The following is a 25,058-nucleotide window of genomic DNA, read 5'->3' as shown; positions in this document are numbered from 1 at the left end:
TGTTGGCTTTGCGTATGTTCATGGAGGACATACTGAACAGCACTCCTTGCCAGATGACTGCAGTGTTTTCACTGCAGAGCTGGCGACCATTTCTCATGCTCTTGAATGTATCCGCTCATGCCATGGCGCGTCGTTTCTTTTCTGTACTGACTCCTTGAGCGGCCTACAAGCTATCGTCCATTGCTACGTGCACCATCTTTTAGTAGCGTCTATCCAGGAGTCCATCTATGCCCTGGAATGGTTCGTCATTTGGTGGTGTTTGTGTGGACCCCAGGTCACGTCGGAATCCCAGGAAATGAACTTGCCGAGAAACTGGCCAAATAGGCTACAAGGAATCTGCTTGTGGAGATTGGCATCCCTGTAACTGACCTGTGATCATTATGCTAAAGGGTTTTTCAGCTTTTGGAGACGGAATGGCATAATCTCGTCACGGACAACAAACTGCATGCACCTAAGGAGACTACGAATGTGTGGAAGACCTCCATGAGGGCCTCTCGCAGGGACTCTGTGGTTCTCTGCCGGCTCTGCATTGGCCATAGGTGACTAACACATGGCTACCCCCTCCATTGCAAGGACCCACCTCGATGTCACTGTGGCTCACATATGACAGTTGTTCACATCTTGCTGGACTACCCACTTTTAGTTGCTCTGCGGTGGACTTTTAACCTTTGCAGCACCCTACCTTTGGTGTTATGCAACAAATGCCTCAACAGCAGATTTAGTTTTAAGTTTTATTTGTGAGGTTGTTTTTTATCATACCATCTAAGGGTGGGCATTTAGCCTTCCGTCTGAGGTCACCACCCTCCCTCCATTTTAACTCTGTCACACTTCCTTTGCATTTGTTTGTCACGGTGGTCATCTTTTACCTACATGTGTTCATCTCGCCTTGTCTTTTTGGGGTTGACATTGTAATGTGTTGCAGAGTGGCTGGCTCATCCTCTTTTATTACTATGATCAGCCAGCCCAGACCATATACTCTATGGTTTTAATACCTACTTCTACTTTTCCTTGTGGTGTATGTTTTCCCCATTTTTTGTTCATTCCATTCATTTTCTTTTTACATGTAGTGTTGGAAAAATGGACTGATGATCCTGTAGTTTGGTCCCTTTATACCACAAACCAGCCAACCAGAAAAGCAGGTGTTAAGAACATTGTATCACACAGGTAAACAGGCATACTGCACAGGCCTATTTATACATTATAGAGTTCTTACACACTTAAAATATATTTACTCCTTAATGGTTTTTGTTGCTGATAATAAAAATGTTTCACTGATCTAAGATATGCACAGTCACAAAAAAAAAAGACACAAAAATAATTTTAAAGTGGGATTTATTGCCTTATCTAGGATTGAGAATGGAATCATGTACTCTGTTGATAAAATATTCAACAAGCTCCCACCTAATGTAGGGCAAACAATAGGAAACCCTACCAGTACAAAAGAAAATTACACACACATCTCATTAGCCACTCTTCATACAAATACTCTGAATATTTAGATTCTACACGGGAAATAGTAATGTTCGTTATAACACTGTATGACAAGAAATGATATCCTACAAAGAGAACTCTGTTTATATCTATAAAAAATATTTTCTTTGAAAAGATACCATTGTAATTAAGTAAACATTAAACCATTAATAGCAAATCAAAAGCAGCTACGAGGATGGTGTGATAAGTTCTGAGAATGAAATAGAAGGAAAGTACTTACATCACTGAAACTACTTTTATTTTTTAATGTAGTCTCCTTGTAGATTAATGCACTTCGTCCAACAATGTTCCTGTGCCTTGATCCCATCTCAAAAATGAGTTTCCTCCAGGCCTGCAAAATAGTTGTCAACTCCAGTTATCAATTCTTCATTTGAAGTGAATCTTCATCCATCAAGAAATATTTTCAGTTTTGGGAAGATGGAAGTCTGTCAGAGTCATCAGGTGAATAAGGCGGGTGTGGCAACAATTCATACCTTAGTTCGAGTAATTTTGTCATGGCAGCAGTACACGCATATGGGCAGAAGATGAAAGATGACTTTCTTCCTTGCTAAACCAGGCCTTTATTTTGCATATCTTTTGTTGCAATTTGTCCAGGAGGTTAGAATAGTACTCTCCAGTAATTGTTTGCCCAGTGGGAAAATAATCTACAAACAGAATCCCCTTCGCATACCAGAACACTGATGCCATGACCTTTCAGGCCGAAGGAATTGTCTTTGCTTTCTTTAGTGGCAGAGAATCAACGTGTTTCCCCCGCTTTGACTGTTGTTTTGTTGGGTTGATCTGGTGGAAGAGACCAAACAGTGAGGTCGTTGGTCTCATCAGATTGGGGAAGGGTAGGGAAGGAAGTTGGCCGTGCCCTTTCAAAGGAACCGAACGACATTTGCCTCAAGTGATTTAGGGAAATCGTGGAAAACCTGTGGCCAGACACAGGATTGAACAGTCATCCTCCAGAAGGGGAGTGTAGTGTGCTAAGCACTGTGTCATCTTGCTCTGTGTTGTTTTGTCTCTGGGGTATAGTAATGCATCCAAGTTTCATCTGTGGTCACATACTGGCACAAAAAATCTTGTTCGTTTCTCCTAAAACTAGCCAAACATTGTTTCAATTTGTCCATTCTCATGTGTTTTTGATTTAGTGTTGTGAGTTGTGGCACTCATCTTGCAGATAATTTTTGATTTGTAATTCTTCAGTTAAAATGTGATATACCCTTTCAGATGACATCTGGCAAGCACGAGCAATTTCACGCACTTTCAATCGGCGATCCTCCATGATCATTTTGTGCACTTTTTCAATGATTTCTGGAGTAGTGACACATCTTGGCCAACTACTGCGTGGATCATCATCTAAGCGCTCCTGACCAAATTTAAATTCATTTGTCCACTTGGCAACAGTTGAATATGAAGGAGCAGAGCCCCCAGTGTATTCTGGAAATTGGCATAAATGTCCTTTGCTCTCATACCTTTCCTTATGAAGTACTTAATCACTGCTCAAATCTTTCTTTTTTTTCCTTTCTCTTTTCTTTTTTTTTTTTTTTTTTTTTTTTTTTTTTTTCCTTCCACCTTCGCAAATCACTATGCAGAAACAACAACAGAACCACTTTACCACCATAGCTCTCTTCTAAGAGCACTGACATGGCATGTATTTACATGCAACAGCCCAATGAATATCACACGAGCAACTCATTGCGCTAGTGCTGACCTCTCATGGTGATTCCAAGGACTTTTCATACCACCCTTGTTTATAGTCAACCTGAGGAGGAAGCAGTTTCTTTTAATAGTAGTGGTTTTTTTCTAGTTTACTTAAAAAAATTTAGCTGGCATAAGTGTGGATGCATTAGGCTGTATATTGATAGTTCTCTGTAAATACAGTACATATATTAAGTTTTTATGACATCTTTGTCTTGCATTAATGTACGTGTTGACTCACTCCTCATGCCTGAAGGCTTTTCTTTGTGATGGGGTTTAGGGAAATGTGTGAATGAATGAATAAATGAATGAAACTCAAGACTTTGAATATGAATAGAGTGAGCTACATTTCATGGGATCTCTCTCTCTCTCTCTCTCTCTCTCTCTCTCTCTCTCTCTGAGAGGCATTTGATCTTGATCTTGGGGCAAATTGATTCACTACTGAATGAAGCCAGCATGGCTATTACTGTTGTCCTCTTGTAGACAAATATATGTGTTTTGTCTGAGACATGTTTAAGTAGTGTCAGTGGTGGAATGCTTAGTTTGACAGATGTGGGACTTCAGGTTCCTTGGCCATTCCTGTAGGCCTTGATGCTGCTACATCACCCAGTGTGTACTAAATACAGTCAAGGTCACCTGAGAAGCCAGAGACATTAGCTGATTAGCCAAAACATTTTGACTGTCAGCTTAATAGTGTGTTGGTTCACATTTGTAATGCAATATGCCAACAAGTCTTTGATAGGTCTCTAGAGGCATGTGGCATACGACTGCCTATGCCCAGGTTACTAAATTTCTGTAAATTATGCACTGGTGCTTTGTGGTCAAGGAGTTGGCACTAAATACTATCACATATGTGTTCCATCATTATGTTACATTACATTAATTTTCAGATCAGGCAAATTTGGTGACCAAGATATCAATTTGAGTTCATCATCATTCTCCCTAAACCACTGTAGCACAAATCTGATCTTGTGACATGGACAGTTATCCTAGTGGAAGATGCCATCACAGACAGGGAATGCACTAAGCATGTATGGATGTAGTTGGTCTGCAAGAATGTTCGTGAACTCTTTAGCTATCATGATGCCTTAGATTACTATGATGGGTCCCATGGAAGTCCTGGTGAATGCTCCCATAGCGTAATACTCCCCCTACTGACCTGTGCCCATGGTGTGGTAAATGTTTCAAGCAGCTGTCTGCATGGATGATAGCACATCTGGATATGACTTTCCACCTGACATAACGAGAAATGTGACTCATAAAATCAAGCAACATGCTTCCAATGATCTGCAATCCAATCTCAATGGTCCTATGCCCTTTACAACCATAATTGATGACAATGTTGTGTCAGTGTGGGAACACGCAGAGGTTGCCAGCGGCATAGTCTTGCATTCGTCAATGTGCACTGAACAGTGTGCTCCAAATTACTTGCTCCTGCACAACATTGTGCCCTAATGCCAGCTCTGCCATATATCACTGACTATCCTGCAGAGCAGCAAAGCCTACAACCTCCATGTTCTGTGATCAGGCGTGTATGTCCAACATCTTATTGTATAAATGCGGTTTCACCATCCTTTTATCCCTTGCCTTAGGTAGCATGTGAACAGCTGACCAGTTGCCTCATTTGAGATGCTTGTTTCTGAGAACAGGGACTTTAAATTCTCTCTTCTATCAAAGTCATTTATGGAAACTGATTCCCCTGTGAGCATACATATCATCATCAGAATGACTTTCCATTCATCTTTGCACTACTTACATACTTTTTTTACCATGCCTGCAGTGGCACCAGGCAGTATTCAGTCTTACAGTGGGCAGTGATCTCAATCTTTTGGCTCATCAGTATATAGTCTGTCACTGGGGACTGTGCTCACAGGGTGCTGCTGGCTTCAGGCTATGTTTCATGATGTTATAAGACATGACTGTTGCCTGATTTCAAGGGGAATTGTAAGTTCTTTCAAGTGGCAAGTATGCTCATGAAATTATTTGCATCATAACTCTTAATGTTAGTTACGACTATACGTTTTGGAGCAAGTTGCAGGACCAAAATCATGGGTTCCATTCAACTCAGATGTAGATTTCTCATCTTGTCATCTACTGCAACGTAGTGGTCCTCAGGAAAGGTCATAGATGCACAGCCAGAAGTAGTTACGTGCTTAACAGAGAGAAGGCACAACTGTAAGTGTTTTGTCGATTAAATGAGGTCTGCATTAGTTGCATCAAGTACAATCAAATATTTTTTCCACTGTCGAGGACGTAGCTAGAGAGAGGGTCCAGGGTGTCTGGAACCTCCCCCCCCCCCCCCCCTTTCCCCCAATCACCTAAATGAAATTACTCAAGACATGGTTGTCATGTAATGAAATTGAAAGATATATGAGGCAATCAAACAGTTCCCATTTGAGAGCGTTGCTGCAGTAGCAACATAGCGCAACACCGATGCAGGTGTATAAGCACTGACATGTAGGCAATGGATCTGCTAGATATTACACCAACTGTGGATTTGGGAAGTTGTGATCATATGGAATTAATCTGACTGCTACTATTTGCAGCCTTTTTAAGCTCGTGAAGTGATGGGACAAGCTATGGTGTGTGTTTTTTAACTTGGAGAGGTGTTCAGTGCAGTCAGACAGTGACAGATCACAGCCTTTCCACAACTAGAATTCGTGCAAATTGTCACTGTATCTATAAAACTACGCAAATCTTGGCAAAATTGTGCTAAGTGCACATTAAGAAACATAAAATTAAAATTTTCAGTGAAGGTTTAACAGCTAGTACACTACATACATGCAAACAATTTTAGCTACCTGTTGAGATGGTCCATCCAAAATACAATATTCCAGAAGAGCCATTCAACTTCTTCCCTATTTTATGTAAAAATAAGTTCTTGCCATTTATATTCACAAAATATGTACTCATCTTTCCTTGTTGAAAATACAGTACTTGTTGTTTTGCTAGGTGATTAGGTCCTTGTATTTTAATTCACCAGTAAAAACAATATTTCACCCAATTATTTTTATTGTATTTCACAGTGTCTACCCGTAAAAGTAAAGCCCACCATACCTATCATTACACATGAGTTTTTTGTGCAGCGCTTTTGGGAACAAAAAATGTTATTTGTGCAGTATATATATATATATTTTTTTTTTTTTTTTTTTTTTTTTTTTTTTTTTTTTTTTTTTTTTTTTTTTTTTTTATAGAGATAGATACGAATCACTGACTCCCTGATTCCAAACTGATCAAGCACAAACTGTAGAATAATTCATTTGGCACACATTTAGTTCTATATACCATATCACAGTTTTGCAGAATGTCCTGGAAGCTATTTATTCAAATTCAATATTACAATGGCATCTGGTTTTTGTGTTACTGAAAATTTTATGCAAATTCGTACTGCTTTGGGCTTACAAAAATCCTGGAATCAAAACAGTAATAAAACGATCTTATACCGATAGGAAAATAAATTCAACAATTTCAAAGTATATCATGTGTAAAGCTGTGTATATATCTAGCTTTTACAGCATAATACATTGTTATTGAAGAAACTAAACTTGTTTTTTGAACTATAATAATGGTTCTTAATTTGATGAACAATAAAATTTCATTTGGCATAAAGTAAATTCAATTCGAAAAATAATCAAGTCATTGGTTATAAATGATACAGCACAAATTTTAATAATTTGCAAATGTGTTCTGTTACCGCAAACAAATTTGGAAGAGAGCATATCTTCACAAATATTTAAGAGTATAGGGTACTTATGTAAAGGTCATCAATCTTGTTAACTGAAACTGAAATCTGAATCAACATTGCCAAACAATGAGAGGAAATCACAAATTTTTGATAAACTCCGGATGGTACTGTAAGTTTTGGTTGATCATGAAATCTGTAAATCTTGGTTTGTCATACTGCTCAGGGCCATATTTAGGATCCAGACCCATAGACTGAAGCATGATGCAGGCCTTACGAGCAGAAATTTTGTGTTAAAAAATCCACCAAATATAATGAGACATTCAGTTTGCTGTTACTTCGTTTTTACTAATTAACTATCATGGTAGTTTTATGTGTTACACTATGACAACAGGTTGTTTGTTTGTTGTGGTCTTCTGTCCTGAGACTGGTTTGATGCAGCTCTCCATGCTACTCTATCCTGTGCAAGCTCCTTCATCTCCCAGTACCTACTGCAACCTACATCCTTCTGAATCTGCTTAGTTTATTCATCTATTGGGCTCCCTCTACGATTTCTACCGTCCATGCTGCCCCCCCCCCCCCCCCAATGCTAAATTTGTGATCCCTTGATGCCTCTGAACATGTCCTACCAACCGGTCCCTTCTTCTTGTCAAGTTGTGCCACAAACTCCTCTTCTCCCCAATTCTATTCAATACCTCCTCATTAGTTATGTGATCTACCCATCTAATCTTCAGCATTCTTCTGTAGCACCACATTTAGAAAGCTTCTATTCTCTTTTTGTCTAAACTATTTATCGTCCATGTTTCACTTCCATACATGGCTACACTCCATACAAATACTTTCAGAAACGACTTCCTGACACTTAAATCTATACTCGATGTTAACAAATTTCTCTTCTTCAGAAACGCTTTCCTTGCCATTGCCAGTCTACATTTTATATCCTCTCTACTTCGACCATCATCAGTTATTTTGCTCCACAAATAGCAAAACTCCTTCACTACTTAAAGTGTCTCATTTCCTAATCTAATTCCCTCAGCATCACACGACTTAATTCGACTACATTCCATTATCCTCGCTTATGACAACAGATACAGACATCATAACATTGTGGTAAGGATGTTGAAAAATTTCTGGAGTTCTTTCCAAAATGTGGTGATGCAATTGTTACGATAAAAATACTTTTATACAAACCTATTACCTTTTTCTTAACACAATTTTTATCTGACTTACAAATCTGCCGCTAAAATCCTCAAGGCGATTGCATTATATTGCTGTGATGTCACAAGGTGAGATCTTGTTAAAGCTACCCAAAAGTAGTTTCCTGTACTTTCAGGAGTTTAAGAATCCACATCTGGCAACAGGAGGTAAAAACTTTCTGTAGGACCTGGCTATACTGGAACAAGCTATGGAACAAATTGGCTTTCCATTAAACTGAACTTGCTTCATATTGCCAGAATCCCATTAACCATTATTTTAGAAATCTTAGTAATTTAGTCAACTGTTGTTCCACATGTTCAACAGGACACTACTTAGAAATTGCCAAAAAGAAGCGAGGGGTTTTAGAGGTGAATGCTGACCTAATTCATATTAACTGTCAACTGAAAAATGCAGAACAATAAGCCAATACCAAATAATTAAGATTACATCTTCCATGATTCAGAGGACTGAATCACTGAATTAAAGCAATATTTTCTATTTTTACTTCTTTTTAATGTTTGTGATTTGAGTCCACAGATTGTGGACTAGATAACCTGCTCATAAGTACAACACTGTACCTGTGCACAAAACTGCAAGTGTGGGAATAGCTATGTGAAGTTCACTAGCCACCTTTCACAATAATTTTCATGCATGTGACTGCTTTATTAAAGATAAAGCTGACCCATAAACATATTTGTTAGATGCTCTTACTTCACTAATTGCAAGAATGAACGTGAAGTGATTCTTCAGTTTTGCAGTTAAAAACAACATTTTAGTGATACAATGTAGAGAGAACATCAGATGGCATATGAGCTTAGAGTTCAGACAGAGAGAAACACAGAATCAGAAAAGCCTGAAACATCATAATGAACCAACATGTAATTCTGGTCTGTCAGAGGTAGGCAGATGTTACTGAATACAAGAACTGTGAATACAAAACTGCACAATTAGAACTTGAGTAAGCAAAATTACAATGCTGAGAATATTACAGAAAAACAGAACACTGGCAAAATGTAATCAGTCTATAACTGAGGCTGCTTATGAGGGTTGTCCATAAAGCAAAGTCTCCACTGAGCTCCAGTCAGAATGGAGTGGAGATTAGATTTATGTAGTTAGAGCAGTCAACTCCTATTAAAATCCATCTCCAGTTAACCCATGTGTATGGTGAAAAGTGAGTGGATGTAAAAACTGTGCATAAGTGGTGTAGGGAGTTCACAGATGGCATATAAACATGTGTGATGAGGCCAGCTGGATGAGACAGTGACGACAGATGAAAACGTTCAGCTTGCAGATAGGCATGTGACTATGCGAGAGATTGTGGAACTAATAGGAGACATCTCTAAAGCTACCATTGACAAGATTTTGAGAGACATTTTGAAGTTTCGCAAGGTGTGTGCCATGGGTGCTCACTGATGAACACAAACAGAAGTGCATCGAAAGTGTCCGCAAGTTTCTGCACCATTACAGGGAGGAGGGGAGGAATTTCTAGATTCAATTGTAACTGGGGATGAGACTTGGACCCACTACTTCACACCAGAGACTAAGAAACAATCAAAGCAATGGCAGCATTCTGTTTCTCCAAATGTCAAGAAGTTCAAACAAACACCATCAGTGGGGAAGGTGATGGCTTCAGTATTCTCGGATAGGATTTGGCATTCTGCTGGTAGACTACCAAGAAAGAGGTACAACAGTCAATGCGGCAAGGTACTGCAGGACACTAAGAAAGTTAAGCCGGGCTATACATACCTCAGGGGGCTCAGCATTCATTTGCTGGGTACAGGCTTGGCAAACCCGGGGTCCTCGAGCTGTGGACTGGTGTGCGCAGCCAGTCTGCTGATACCGTAAGCTCTGGGCATGCTTCAGCGACCACCGTGTGGCGCAACGGTGGAACATTGTGTCGTAGGGACCGGGGATCTTGGCTTAATTGCCTGGATCGCGAGGACGGTACATACCTCTATAAAAAAACTCTTCAATCTTAAGGCATGCTGCGCGCCGATAAGATGCATGGCTGTTGAGGTGGAACAGTCACTAGCGGGCAACCTCTGTGGAACCTGCCGCACCTCAGTTGTACAAGGCTTATCCAGGCATGCGGGGCTCTGTCTGGATGGACATAAGTTTCCCTAGCTGCTCGTGGGACGACCATGGATGCCACGAATTCTTCCTCTTTTCCTCCTTCTAATTTTTCGCTGGCCAGTGGGATGGGTGGACCGCTGGTAGTCACTACCACCCAATCCAACAAGAGGGCTAGGTTAGCCAGTCCTCCTGACTTAGGTGTCAGCAAACGTACAGCAGTTCAGAGTAACAGAGCACATACTGACAACCAGAATGTGTTTTTAATAATAAAAAGGAAAGAGGGTTCCTTTGAAAAGGTTTCGCCAGTCTATATCCAAAAGAGTCTAGAAGGAATTGCTGGAACTTTAAAATCAGTGAAGCGTTTACGGAATGGGACACTGCTTGTTGAAACATCAACTTCTCAGCAAGCAGTTAACCTTCAAACAGCTAAAAGCTTGGGGAATACACAATCGATACAGAGCTTCACAGCACCCTGAACTCCAGTAAGGGTGTTATTACCTGTAGGTATCTCGTTGACATTCCTGTAGAAGAATTAAAGAGTGAGTGGGCTCAGGAGGGAATTCTTGACGTTCAGAACATCATGAAAAGGGTGGATGGGAACCTGGTGAAATCTGACTCCTTCATTCTTACTTTCAATACCCCCAAACTCCCAGAACACGTCAAGGTAGGATTTCTTCGTCTAAATATACGGTCGTATGTCCCAAACCCAATATGCTGTTTTAAGTGCCAGCGTTTTGGGCATACAACTCTAGGGTGTAAAGGAGAAGCGATGTGTGGCAACTGTAGTAAGGCTGCCCATGACTGAATTGACTGTTCGTCGCCTGTCAGATGTATAAACTGTTTTGAAAGCCACCCTGTTTGGAGTAGGGACTGTAGAATCTTCCTAGAGGAACGTAAAATACAAGAAATAAAAACAACTAAGCGTATCCCCTACAGTGAAGCCAAAAAGATCTTTAAGGCCATGCAACCCCCCACATTCGTTACATCTTTTGCTTCCATTGTTCAGAAGCCGCCTCCAAAAGTCGATGCATCTACACAGACAGAGGTTGTTAGTGTTGGCACGAACACCTGCACATGTCAGTGCACTTGCAAGGCAGCCAGTGTATCAGAGCCTGTAGCCCCTGCTCGAACAGCAGAGAAAGGTACAGTAGCTAACATTGAAGAGCCCCAGGCATCTCAGATTGCTGAGGCTGTTCCAAAGCCCAGCATGATCATAAACACCCCAGCTCCAGTTCCAGCAAGGCCACCTAAACAAAGGAAATCACATGTCAAGCAGCACCAACAGATTAAATCGGCTGGTAAACCCTCGGATCATGTTAATGTGGTCCCACTAGACGCTTCATCAGACTCTTCCCCAGAGCTGATGGAGTCTGAGAATATGGGGCAATCATCTCGCCCCAAGACTGAGCCTCCACCCGCTGCAGTCTCCCCACCTCGGCGGAAAGAGAGGCAGAAAATACAACCACCGTGATGGCTCCCATATTACAATGGAACCTGCAAGGGTTCAGGACACATGTGGAGGAACTACGTCTATTGATTCAGGATAGACCTATGTGTGTATGTGTGCAAGAGACAAATTTCAGTGAAACATACACCCCTGAGCTACGTGGTTATGTCCTCCACAAAAAGGGCGACATGAGTGGACAGAGAGCTCGAGGAGGAGTAGGTATCTTCGTCAACACCGACTACCACTCCTCGTCTCTCTCCCTCATGACGAATTTACAGGCAGTTGCAATATTAGTACATGTGCGTCATATGCTAACAGTATGTTCGCTTTACCTGCCCCCACATGATGTGCTCGACTAAGAGGCTCTCGGTGATCTTCTTACACAGCTCCCCCACCCCTTCATCCTCTGTGGTGATTTTAATGCACACAATATGCTTTGGGGCTCTGTGAGTACTTGCCCCAGGGGCAGAGCAATCGAGAGGCTTCTTCTGTTTTCCAGTGTCTATTTGCTAAATACAGGTCAAAGCATGCATTTTTGCATTGCAACTGGGTCGTTCTCTGCCACTGACCTGTCACTTTGCTCTCCAGCCATCGCCCACACTGCTGCATGGGAAATGGTTGATGACTTACACGGCAGCGATCACTTCCCCATCTGGATTCACCTGCCACATGCAGTGGAACCGGAAAGGAAACCACCTCGATGGGTGCTCGGTAGAGCCAACTGGGCACTGTATAGTCAACTAGCCCAGTTTGAACATCAGGTCAGTGTCCAGGAATGGGTGGATCATATTACTGAAGTGATCCACCGCGCCAGTGAAGCGTCCATCCCACAGTCCATGGGACAACCGAAGCAGCAGCCTGTCCCTTGGTGGAGCGACAAATGCCGCTCTGCAGTCAGGGCTAGGCGGGCAGCTCTGTGTAGGTTCAAATGCCAGTCAACTGTAGAGAACCTTGCAGCCTTTCGGGTGGCGAGGGCAAAGTGTCGTCAGATTATACGAGAGAGCAGGAAGAGGTCATGGCAGCAGTTCCTGAACACCATTAATCATTCTACACGAAGTTCCATTGTATGGGAGACCATAAGGAGGATTTCTGGGAGAGGTGGGAGGTGCCCTATGGCTGCTATAATGTGGAATGGTACTCTCCAAACGACCCCAAAAGATATTGCCCAGTCTATGGCGGCTCATTTTGCAGCTATTACTGCAACCGCCAGTCAGAATCCAGCTTTCCAGCCCCACAGAGTGGCTGCTGAGAGGAGCAGTTCTGACTTCCGCTCACCCTATACGGAAGAGTACAACTGCCCATTTTCCATATGGGAACTGGATTCTGCATTGTGTGGGGCTCGTGATACATCCCCTAGTCAGGATAGAATCCACTATAGGATGCTGTGGCACCTTACAGGGAGAAATAAAGAAATCCTCCTCCGACTTTTTAATCTAGTTTGGATGTCCGGTCACTTCCCCGACTCGTGGCATGAAGCAATTTTAATTCCTCTTTTAAAACCTGGGAAAGACTGCACGTGCCCGGGTAGTTACCGTAGTGTTGCCCTCACTAGCTGCATGGGAAAGACCTTGGAGCGGATGGTCAACCGCCGCCTTGTCTGGATATTAGAATCCAGACAACTCCTTAGTCGCTTTCAGTGTGGGTTCAGGAGGTATCGCTCCACCTTTGATAACCTGGCCCTCCTGGAGGCGGCTATACAACAGGCTTTCCTGCGCCAGCATCACCTGTTGGGAATATTTTTTTACATTGAAAAGGCAGACGACACTACTTGGAGGCATCTTATCATCAGGCAGCTCCACGAATGGGGTTTTTGTGGATGTCTTCCCAATTTTATTCGGTCCTTCCTGTCGCCACGTTATTTTCGGTACCGAGTCGGAGATGTACTGTCTAGTCGCTTTGAACAAGAGAACTGTGTCCCTCAAGGTAGTGTTTTAAGTGTGACGGTCTTTGCTATTGCTATTAATAGTATTGCGTCTGTTGTGAAAAGTCCTGTGCAGTGTTCCTTGTTTGAGGATGATTTCTCTGTATTTTGCTCTTCTTCAGCCTTGCGACGACGACTCGTCAGTTGCAACTCACTCTGCGACGTTTGGATGAATGGGCACAGAAGAGTGGTTTTAAGTTTTCAACTGATAAGTCGGTGTGTGTTCTTTTAACCGTTCTCCTTCCATTTTTGACTTGCTTGAGTTGAGGATGAGGGACACCGTTCTGCATTTTAAAGACACAGTGAAGTTTCTGGGCCTCACTTTTGATTCTAAGCTTACGTGGCTGCCACACATTAAGGAACTGAAAAAATGGTCTCTTGGGGCGCCGTCTCTTGGGGCGCCGTCTCTTGGGGCGCCGTCTCTTGGGGCGCCGTCTCTTGGGGCGCCGTCTCTTGGGGCGCCGTCTCTTGGGGCGCCGTCTCTTGGGGCGCCGTCTCTTGGGGCGCCGTCTCTTGGGGCGCCGTCTCTTGGGGCGCCGTCTCTTGGGGCGCCGTCTCTTGGGGCGCCGTCTCTTGGGGCGCCGTCTCTTGGGGCGCCGTCTCTTGGGGCGCCGTCTCTTGGGGCGCCGTCTCTTGGGGCGCCGTCTATTTTAAAATGTCTTAAGTCACCACACATGGGGAGCAGACAGGACTTGTCTGCTCCGGTTTTACAGAGCCTTTGTGCGGTCCCGGCTTGATTATGGGTGCACGGTGTATGGGTCTGCAAGACCCACTTATTTGAAGCTGTTGGATGTGGTGCACCATGAGGAGATTCGGTTGGCCACTGGGGCGTTCAGAACGAGCCCCATACCAAGCCTCTGTGCAGAGGCAGGTGAACCGCCACTTCACCTCCGGTGGCGTCTACTAATGGTGCGCCAGGCCTATAAAACATTATCCACACCGTATACACCTGCATACCACACTGTTGCTCGACCTCCACTGGAAAGCCTTTTTTGCAACCAGCAACGAGCAACAAGGCCATATGGGATTCGTGCAAAGGATTGCCTTTTAGAGATGGGTGTGGCCGGTTTTAATGTTTTACATCGAGGTTGGAGCAGATATCCACCTTGGCTCCTCCAGAGGCCCAGACTGATTTTAGATTTGGCAAATTTTAAGAAAGACAGTACATCAGATTTTACTTTCAAATCTTTGTTTTTTAACATTTTAGATAGGCATCATGATTTTACAGTAGTCTACACTGATGGATCCCAACAGGGGGATTTTCTTGGCTGCTCAGTAGTGTTCCCCGATCGTGTCATCAAGATTCGCCTTCCCCATGAATACACTGTTTTTTTCCGCAGAACTTCACGCGATCCTGAAGACATTGGAGCAGATACGGTGTACTCAGGGCAAACACTTCCTAATTTGCTCTGACTGACTGAGTGCATTACAGTCACTGCAGAACCTGTACCCAGCGGAGAAGTTGGAACAACTGATTTACAACCAACTGTACATCCTCCAACGACAGGGCAAGCAAGTGTCCTTTTGCTGGGTGCTGGGGCTTGTGGGCATACGGGGAAATGAACAAGCTGATAGAGCTGCCAAGGACGCCTGCAGATTACCGGAGGTGACACAATGTACTATTCCTTTGCAAGGCGTCGTTTCTGTGCTGTGGCGGAAGTATATGCAGTTGTGGGAGGAGGAATGGCTGGCGGTGAGGGAAAATAAGTTGCAGTTGGTGACACCCACCATCCAGCTGTGGTGTTCCTCCTGCTGGTCACCTGGGTGTGACGAAGTGACCCTTATACGTCTTTGCTTAGGGCACTGTCCTCTTACGCATGCCTTCTTACTACGACGAGAGGAACCCCCGCTGTGTGATGCCTGTGGCGTACGAATAACTGTATGCCACATTTTAGTTGAGTGTGATTTATATCATTCTGTCAGGGCGGAAGTTAATATTAGTGGGGATCTGCCCTCAATTTTAGCCGATGACGAGGCGAGTGTCAAGAAAGTTCTAAGGTACTGTGATGTTTCTGGGCTTCAGCCTAAAATTTTAGGTTGGAATTTTTAGTGTGTTGCGGAGTGGCTGACCACTCCTTTTTCTTCTTGTAATAGGCCAGTTCCAAACATGTGCTATGTGTTTCATTTTAACCCCTTCTCCTAAGTTCTCTTGCAGTTCTCCTCTTTATGTGCTGCTTTCCACTTGGCTACTGTTGACGTGCACACTGCCTATGTAGACTGTCACCTTTCATTTTAGTCCTATTTTTGCATTTGCTGCATTTTAGTGACACTCATCCATTGTTGTTTCTGTTCGGGCGCTAAAGACTACACTGTTGAGCGCCCATAACACCATATCCATCCATCCATCAGGGCTATACAAAACAAAAGGAGGGGTCAGCTGACAAAGGGAGTTCATTTGCACCATGACAGATCTCATTGTCAAATTTGGGTGGGAAATCCCTGACTATCCTCCATACAGCCCTCATTTAGCTCCCAGTGACTACTGTTTGTTCACTAACTTGAAACAATGCTTTGGGGAGGACAATATTCTCAAGCGCCTAAGAGCTGAAGGCTGTCCATTTCTTCACACACAAGTCATGGGAGGGTGGTACGATGCGGTTATGAAAAGCTTGCAGCGCCTCTCCAAAAATGTATACATCGTGACAGGGACTATGGTGAAAAATTTGTAGAAGTCCTAGCTTTTAGAATCTGTAACTGGTTTTGCAATAAAATGATGTTTACTACGTGAAAAAGCACTGTGAGACCTTAATTTACTAATAAGCCACATATAATTCACTCGTGCAACCTACCCTAGAATATTGATCAAGTCTGCGGGACACACACACACAAACAGAAATAACATACAGTATACAGAGAAGGCCAGTATGGTTGGTCACAGCTTTGTTTGAAGTGTCACAGAGATACTGAAGAAACTGAACTGGCAGACTCTTGAAGATAAGACATAAACCAACCAGAGAAGGCTGCTTGCAAGTTTCAAGAACCAGCTTTAATTATGATTCTAGGAGTATACTACAACCACCTACAATTGCTCCTACAGGGATTGTGAAGACAAAGTTGCTTTAATTACAGCATATGCAGAGGCATTTAGATAATTATTCTTCCCATGCTCCATACATGAATGGAAGAGAGGAAAAAACCCTAATAACTGGTACAGTGGATGTACTCTCTGTCAACTACTTCACTGTGGTTTTCAGAGTGTAGATGCAGATTTAGAAGATGTAACTGCGCATTACTTACCTTTGGAAGGCAAAATTTGAGTACTGCTGATAGAAACACTCTAAAGTAGGATTAATTAATACCTAGCTTTTGGAACTTTGTTTCTTTCTCTAGGAAGAAAAAGAGAATAGGTTTGAGAAGACTGGGAACATGCAATAGGCCACTCAGACATAGGTTGAGATGGATCCACTTCACAATACAGGTTGCCAGATGGAAGGAGAATACTCCAGGGTTGCCTATCGTGAAAACATTACTCAGGGCTTTTGCCATTAATGTGTGTTAGAGCATAAAAATATATAATAATGACTATCATATACACTGATGGGGCAAAAAATAATTAATGTAGAGTAATCAAATTTTGGGAATATGTTTGGCTAGGCAACATATTTAAATGATTAACATTGCAAGATCACAGGTTAATGTGAGATAAGCCATTGCAAATGTGAACTGCTGATTCATTAATAACTGGTATAACCACCAGAATGTTGAATGCAAGCAAACAAACATGTTGAACAGGTGCTGGATATCAGTTTGAGGGATGGAGTTCCATGCCTGTTGTACTTTGTTGGTCAATACAGGGATGTCTACATCTACGAGGCATGTTTTTTTAAGTAAGTATTGTTTTGAAATTAAAAAAAGACGTGCTAAGATATCTCAATAATTTTATTTTTACATGAAAGTCTGTGCCTTAAGCTACTTTTCTACATAACTTCCATCAATATTGAGGCAATTGTCATAACATTGTACCAGTTTTTGAATACCCTCCTCACAGAAAGCTGCCACCTGACTTGTTGACCACTGCATCACCACTGTTTTGACTTTGTCATCGTCCTGAAGATGCTGACCGCCCAGGTGTTTCTTCAAGTGCGGGAACAGATGGTAGGCACTGGGCACAAGATTGGGGCTGTATGGAGGATGATTTAGAGTTTCCCATCGAAAAGATGTGATGAGATCTTTGGTCTGATTCACCACTTGCGGATGGGGATTGTCTTGCAGCAAAACAATGCCCTTGCTCAACTTGCCACGTCTTCTGTTCTGAATTGAACAGCGCAGATTGTGAAATGTCTTGCAGTGAGCTACTGCATTGATTGTAACATTACTGGGTGGTCAGTGTCTTCAAGACGATGACGAAGTCAAAACAGTGGTGATGCAGTGGTTAACAAGTCAGGCAGCAGACTTCTATGAGGAGTGTATTCAAAAGCTGGTACAACGTAATGACAAGTGCCTCAATATTGAAGTAAACTATGTAGAAAAGTAGATTAAGGTACAGGCTTTCATGTAACAATAAAATTATTGAGATATCTTAGCACGTCTCTTTTTAATTTCAAAAGTGTACTTACTTAAAAAACACACCTCGTACATCTACATGGATACTCTGCAAATCACATTTAAGTGCCTGGCAGAGGGTTCATCGAACCACCTTCACAATTCTCTATTATTCCAATCCCGTAAAGTGAGTGGAAATTACGAACACCTAAATCTTTCTGTATGAGCTCTGACTTCCCTTATTTTATTGTGGTGATCAGTAGAAGAGGAATGGGCTAGATTCAATGGGACATAAGTAAGTGTGGTGGAAGCAATATGTGGGAGGACAAGCAACAAAAAGAGATGGAAAGAAACACCCTGGTGGAATGATAAAACAAATAGAAACTTTAGGGGATGGTTCCAGAAGAGAACAGTAGAGACAAGAGGAGAGTATCAGGCAAGAAAGAAAGAAGCAAAAAGAGTGGTGGAGGAGGAAAGAAGAAAGTGGATGGAACAGTGGACCAGAATGATGGAGAAGGACAGTGAAGTTTCAAAAAAGGTGTTATATGGGATGATTAAAAGTTATTAAAAGTAAGAGGAAGAACGGTGAGACAGATTATGCTGGAATGGTGAACAAAAGTGGATGAGATGTAGAGAATGAGGAGGAACTCAGGAATATGTGGAAGGAGTATTTTGAAGAACTCCTGAAGTCGGATGGAGACTTGGATGAGGAGTAACAAGCCGAGGGGAAAAAAGAGGAGGAACAGCAAAAAGAAAAAGACCTTACATGGGGATAAGTGGTGGAGGCATTGGGCAAGATGGAGGGAGGGAAGTCACCAGGTCTGGAGCTAAGTGTAGAGATGGTGAGAGCAGCAGGGGAGGTGGCGATACAATGGCTATATTGAGTAATGAAAATTGTATGGAGGCAGATGATGATCCCAGAAGACTGGAAGCAGGAAATAATTGTCCCGATCTTTAAGAAGGGAAATAGAAAAGAGTGCTAGAACTACTGGGGGGGATAACACTGATGAGTCATTGTGCAAAGATTTTAGAAAACTATGGAAGCACAAATTTGGCCAAAATTAGAAGGAAGAATGAGAGAAGAGCAACATGGCTTCAGAACAGGAAGGTCCATGGTGGATCGAATTTTTGTTTGTAAGACAACTGCAGGAACAGCACTATGAAGATGGAATAGATCTACTAATGACCTTCCTGGATATTGAAAAAGTGTATAATAGTGTACGTAGAAGCAAAGTGTGGAAAGCCCTGGAGAACAGAGGAGTAGCAAACCAGATTATTTGGAGGATAAGGGAAATGTAGCATGGAAGTGTGAGCTGTGTGAAAGTGGGAGGAGAGAGTTCAGCTTGGATTGAACATAAGAATGTCTCGAGGCAGAGAAGCGCACTGTGAAAGTGGGAGGAGATAGTTCAGCTTGGATTGAACAGAAGAATGTCTCGAGGCAGAGAAGCACACTTTCACCACTACTCTTCATTGTAGTGATGGATGATACAACGAGTACAGTAGCACAAGTAATTGGTGAAAGGAAGATGAAACTATGGTGTTTGCAGATGATCTGCTGATTTGGAGGAATGAGGACAACAAAGTACAAGAGCAGTTGGACATATGGGAATGAACAGTACATGAAAATGGGATGAAATTCAGTATAAGTAAGAGTGAGATGATTATCACAACAAGAAAGGAGGAGAGGGGAACAACTGGAGTAACAATTGGTGGGGAATGATAGAGGAGAATGGAGAGTTTAAAGTACCTAGGAAGCCTGATACAGGAAGAAGGAAAAAAACAACAGAGAAATAAATGAGTGGGGGAGAAAAGCAGAAGCATTTTGGAAGTGTGTCAGAAGCCTGATATGGAGCAAGGATGTACCCCAAATCAGTAAAAAGGTTATATATCGGTCATACTATGTCCCAATCCTGACATATGCATCAGAAACCATAACTCCAGGTGTAGGTTCAGCATGTCTAGCATGCAGACAGGTTGATTACAGGCCCTCAACTGGCCTCCTCCTAACCAACACTTGGCCATCACTGACACCAAGGCAAAGCCAGCTTACATGAAATAATACATCAGACCTCTATCCTGCCCTCCAATGAGCTTTCATCTGATGCTACTGAAGACGCAAATGGTGGTGGTTTGGGGTCAGTGGAATGCACAGTGTGTGGCTCGGAGCTGTCCTTGCAGTATGAGTTCATTGTGTCCATGTGGTGCCAACTGCTGCTCATATTGCTGCACCACATGCTGTATGATGCGACAGAGCTATAAGCTGAGTATGATTATCTTTCCTCTTGGTAATGCCACATGGCTGTCCAGAGCTCAGTCTTCTTGTGACTGCACATTCTCATGAGCACTGCTGCCAGCAATTGTTACAGTGGCTACATTCCTGCCAAGTCTTTCTGCAGTATCATAGAAGCAACATCCAGCTTCTTATAGCACTGTTACATGACCTTGATAAAAATCAGTAAGGTACTGATAATGGCAACTCTGTCACTGTAAAGGCGTTCTTGACTAACATCAGGTCACCACGTCTAATCTCAAAGGCAACAAACGCTCATGACCATTACAATGTGTATTTACAGCAAATCTGATTTACACCCTCATAGTTGTGATACTGGGACCACTCTTGGTGTGACTGGCATGAAATCTGAATAAACATCATTTTTCTGATGTAAAGCACATCCACCAACTTTCACTGGTGTTGCACAATTCCTCCGTGGTGCTGCAATACTTTTTCCATCAGTGTCTTACATCCTCTGTGTTACCACAGATGATGTATCACTGAAGATGACGTATCACTGATCCTGTTTGTTCTGAGAATGCAGTACATGTGAGGTAACTAGCTGCTTTCACTGCCCTCAGTGAAATACAAGGCGAGCTGTTAAATTTCACCCTCAGGTCTTTAAAAGATGTCCCTGTGCAGAGAACAGCACATAGGTAATGGGTCTGTTGTCCTGAGATTGTAATGAACTGTTAGTGAGGAACTGATGTTACATAAAAAATTGTTTAGTTCACTATTTAGAGATGTCACTCACATTTGTTGAACAGAACATGAGAAACTGTAAGTTATACATTTTACCCACTGTGTATTCAACAGGTCACATGTTATTAATAAATTCACAAGCTTTCTCTCTCAACATAAGTAACTGATTAGTCTCTATTGATTCTTAAACCCATCTATACTCAACACATCTGTGTAAAATTGAGATTTGATGGACTGCATCAGACAATGTGTGTGTGTTTGATGACTGTCCATTCCAATCTGATTGCGCAGTGCGAACCACTTCCTTCAGTGCACAGTTTAGGTGGGCTTTGTCTGCCTTTATGTTTATCTTCTATTTTTAGATTTGCTTGCTGTTATGACTTCCAAAATATGTGGGCAATAGCTTGCTATTTAGGTATACCTATATCTAAATGTCAAGGAGAAAATGCATGATCAATAGAATATTAATAATAGAAAACTAGTGTTTTGGTGTAAACCCTCCTAACACAGCAGCCAGTCACAGTGGAAGACTAAAATTCTGGCATCCTTTCCCATGGAAAGGGTACTACTGGTAACCCACAACACTTATTACATCTTACGCATAATTCTGCACTCTCAGCTGATCTAGGAGAGAATCCTGATGCTAGCTATGATGGCTGCAACAGCCAGAAATATCGAAGTGTGGTCTCTAGAAGAGGATAAGTGCTGACTCTGTCAAAGTTTTACCAAATGCCTTGATCTTACGAATTTTAAATGTACAGACTTAGTGAAATGGATCCCTTTTATTTCAGAGACAGAAGGCTCAGAAGTCAAATTAGATGCTTTTCACAGCAGTTCAGAAAATACTGACATATTGAAGTTGATAAATTAATCACCTGGACAATGAAAATGGCTAAGCTTTTGCTGCAGGATGGTGTGGAAGAAAGAGGCAGTGTGAAAGTAGTGCTGTAAAATATTTCATTTTATTCTTTAGAAGTAACAATCCCTAACAAACCTCTGGTTGAATATACATACAAAACCAACCATGCAAGTTTTTATGTGACAGTGATGTTTTCCTGATAATTTGAGTCTTTCTTTTCTTCATTTCAAATAACAACAGTTTGCCTTTTTTTTATTCTCCCCTTTGACCTATCAGTATCCCACTTTTTATTATTATTACTATTATAGAATTTGAATCTTACTTCTTAATGTACCATCACTTACAAATCTTTCACCATGTCAGAAGCGTAGTTGTTAAGACACTGGACTTTTGTTAAAAAAAGTGTTCTGAAAGAAAGGGTAAAAAATCTGCTGTGTGTTGGACATGTGCAAGTATGGTGCAGTGGTTATAGTTGCTGGCTGTTTCTCGAACTTACTTGCTTTAAGAAAAATTGCAACTCAAAATGACATTTTTAAAATGATGTCATTTAAAGGGTTTATAGGGGCTGTGGTTCCACTTTACATGAAGGTAACAGATCATTCTACATATGTATAAGTACAATTACTGCTGAGGCAGGCAGTTCAGATCTATGTGTACTTTGTGGATGCTCAAATAACATGCTTTCAGTGTGACGCATTAGTTGTTGTTGCTCACCCTGCTGCCCAAATTGATACTTGATTTCAGATTGTAAATAACAATATCCATTTTTATGTGTAAGAGAGTTTGTTTCTGGAAGTTTCAGATTATTTATTAGTTAAAAAAATTACTGCCTAATCTGATAAATAGCAATTAAACTTTTGCTTCATTAACATGTAATTATTTCCAGTTTGGCAAAATCATGGTTCACAAGTGCAAAACTAAAAGTTCACAGTTTCATTAAAACAAAACTGAAGTTCCCAGAATGAGATTTTCACTCTGCAGCGGAGTGTGTGCTGATATGAAACTTCCTGGCAGATTAAAACTGTGTGCCTGACCGAGACTCGAACTCGGGACCTTTGCCTTTCGCGGGCAAGTGCTCTACCATCTGAGCTACCGAAGCACAACTCTCAACCGGTCCTCACAGCTTTTCTTCTGCCAGTATCTTGTCTCTTACCTTCCGCTGCAGAGTGGAAATCTCATTCTGGAAACATCCCCCAGGCTGTGGCTAAGCCATGTATCCGCAATATCCTTTGTTTCAGGAGTGCTAGTTCTGCAAAGATCGCAGGAGAGCTTCTGTAAAGTTTGGAAGGTAGGAGAAGAGATACTGCCAGAAGTAAAGCTGTGAGGACCGTGCATGAGTCATGCTTCGGTAGCTCAGATGGTAGAGCACTTGCCCGCGAAAGGCAAAGGTCCCGAGTTCGAGTCTCGGTCGGGCACACAGTTTTAATCTGCTAGGAAGTTTCAAAACTGAAGTTCATCAGCTTTGTTTAGCATTTATCATTTGTTTCCATTACAGCATACATTATATAAAGCATACTACAGGAGCTTCCTTACAGTGAGCTGACAGTGCTTACTGATGGACATAATTTTCCATTATGTTACAAAATTACTAAATATTCACTTAAAATATTTTTTTTTATTTATAGGAAAAACGAGATCTCATCACTGGCCTCAAAACAAGAACAAATGCTGGACGTCCAAACTGGGATAAAGTATTTAAGCAGTTATTGGATCAAAAGAAAGGCAAAATAACAGTATTTTATTGTGGGCCACCACAGCTTGGCAGGATACTGCGAGTTAAATGTGATCAATACGGATTTGAGTTCCGCAAGGAAGTTTTCTAACCGAGAATTTTGTCTGATATGAGTGACAATACTCAGTCTGCTATTAAGAATGTATCCCCTCCTGTAAGATGTCATTTCATGCATCTTTGCAACTGATGGTCACAAAGTTGATATATATTAATCAACAATAATTTTTATAGTTAATAAATCTCAAACGAGATGAAAGTGAAGTAAATACTGAAGTGCAATATTAATATATCAAAGTTCGGATTTGTCGATTTTTATTATGTAATACAGCTACCTATAACTGGACTGTATCACTGAGCACTTGAAAATACCAAGACACAGATGGTTGTGATTGTGTGATATTTTAAAATGTATTATTTTGAAAGATGCATTGAAGTCAGTTATTTTCTTGTGGGAGCTACATTTTTATACAACAGTATTCTGCAAACATTTTATGGAGGTTGATTCTAACCTAGGATCTAGTCATTGTATATTGAACACTGATAACTGTGCTTTACAAGACATGTTTTCCAGAGTGTAAAATGTATTTATTTACTGTATTCTACTTGGGCATGGAAAGTAGAGGTGGAAATTTTATTGATCACTTTTTGTAACAATTTATTTGCAGCATAAGTAATTACTTTTTATTTAGCTTTCACAATGTAACTGTATTGAATAAGCAGTATGCTTACTACAAGGCATGGATGGATGGATGGATGGATGAACAACTGAATGAATAAATAAATGAATGAATGTTGAAGTGAAATTGTAAATTATCTTCCATACTGGTATTTATGAACAATTTTTTGTGTATTATTTATGTAATATTTATTGAGCTTGTAAAAGCATTTTGTAACACATTTCTCATGTGTTGTTCCAGAATTATGTACGTACTTGTAAATATATATTTCTGTATATATGTGTATTTTTTTTAGATATTAGTGATGAATATTTGTGTATTGAGCTGCAGCATCATTTGTAAGTATGCTGAAATTTTTAGGAATTACATATTTTTGCAGAAATGAGTTTTCCTTACATACATATTAGTTAATTAGGCACAAAGTGAAGTGGCACTGTGGTTAGCACGCTGGACTCGCATTCAGGAGGACGACGGTTCAAACTCGTGTCTGGCCATCCTGATTTAGGTTTTCCATGATTTCCCTTAATCGCTTCAGGCAAATGTCAGGATGGTTCCTTTGAAAGGGCACAGCCAGCTTCCTTCCCCAATCTGATGGCACCAATGACCTCGCTGTTTGGTCCCCTCTCCCAAACCAACCAACTTAATTACACAAAAGAAAATGAGCCCTTAACCCTTCAAACTGTATTTAACCACGCTGCAAGAAGAAAGCATGAAAACAAGAGCATTCATGCACATATTACTGTGAATTATACAGATAAATGTGCATGGTAACTACTACTAGTAAGCATTCATTTGTGGTTCGATACAAAGAAGTTTTATTTTTATTAACCTACAGTTTAT

The 25,058-nt window shown here is 41.5% G+C and overlaps 1 protein-coding gene across 2 annotated transcripts in view; it reads left to right on the top strand.

The window, feature by feature from the left end:
- LOC124798102 (NADPH oxidase 5) overlaps positions 1-24,459 on the top strand; it is a 495,656-nt gene extending 471,197 nt beyond the window's left edge. For both annotated transcript variants that reach the window (XM_047261353.1, XM_047261352.1), the window contains one exon: positions 23,435-24,459. In XM_047261353.1, coding sequence (XP_047117309.1) covers positions 23,435-23,632 — 198 coding nt within the window. In that variant the 3' untranslated portion in view covers positions 23,633-24,459. The remainder of the gene's footprint in view (positions 1-23,434) is intronic.
- The last annotated feature ends 599 nt before the right edge of the window (positions 24,460-25,058 follow it).

This window comes from Schistocerca piceifrons, chromosome 5, assembly GCF_021461385.2.
Source record: "Schistocerca piceifrons isolate TAMUIC-IGC-003096 chromosome 5, iqSchPice1.1, whole genome shotgun sequence".
NCBI lineage: Eukaryota > Metazoa > Arthropoda > Insecta > Orthoptera > Acrididae > Schistocerca > Schistocerca piceifrons.
Note: the sequence above shows the minus strand (reverse complement) of the source record. Positions and strands in the feature narration are given on the sequence as shown.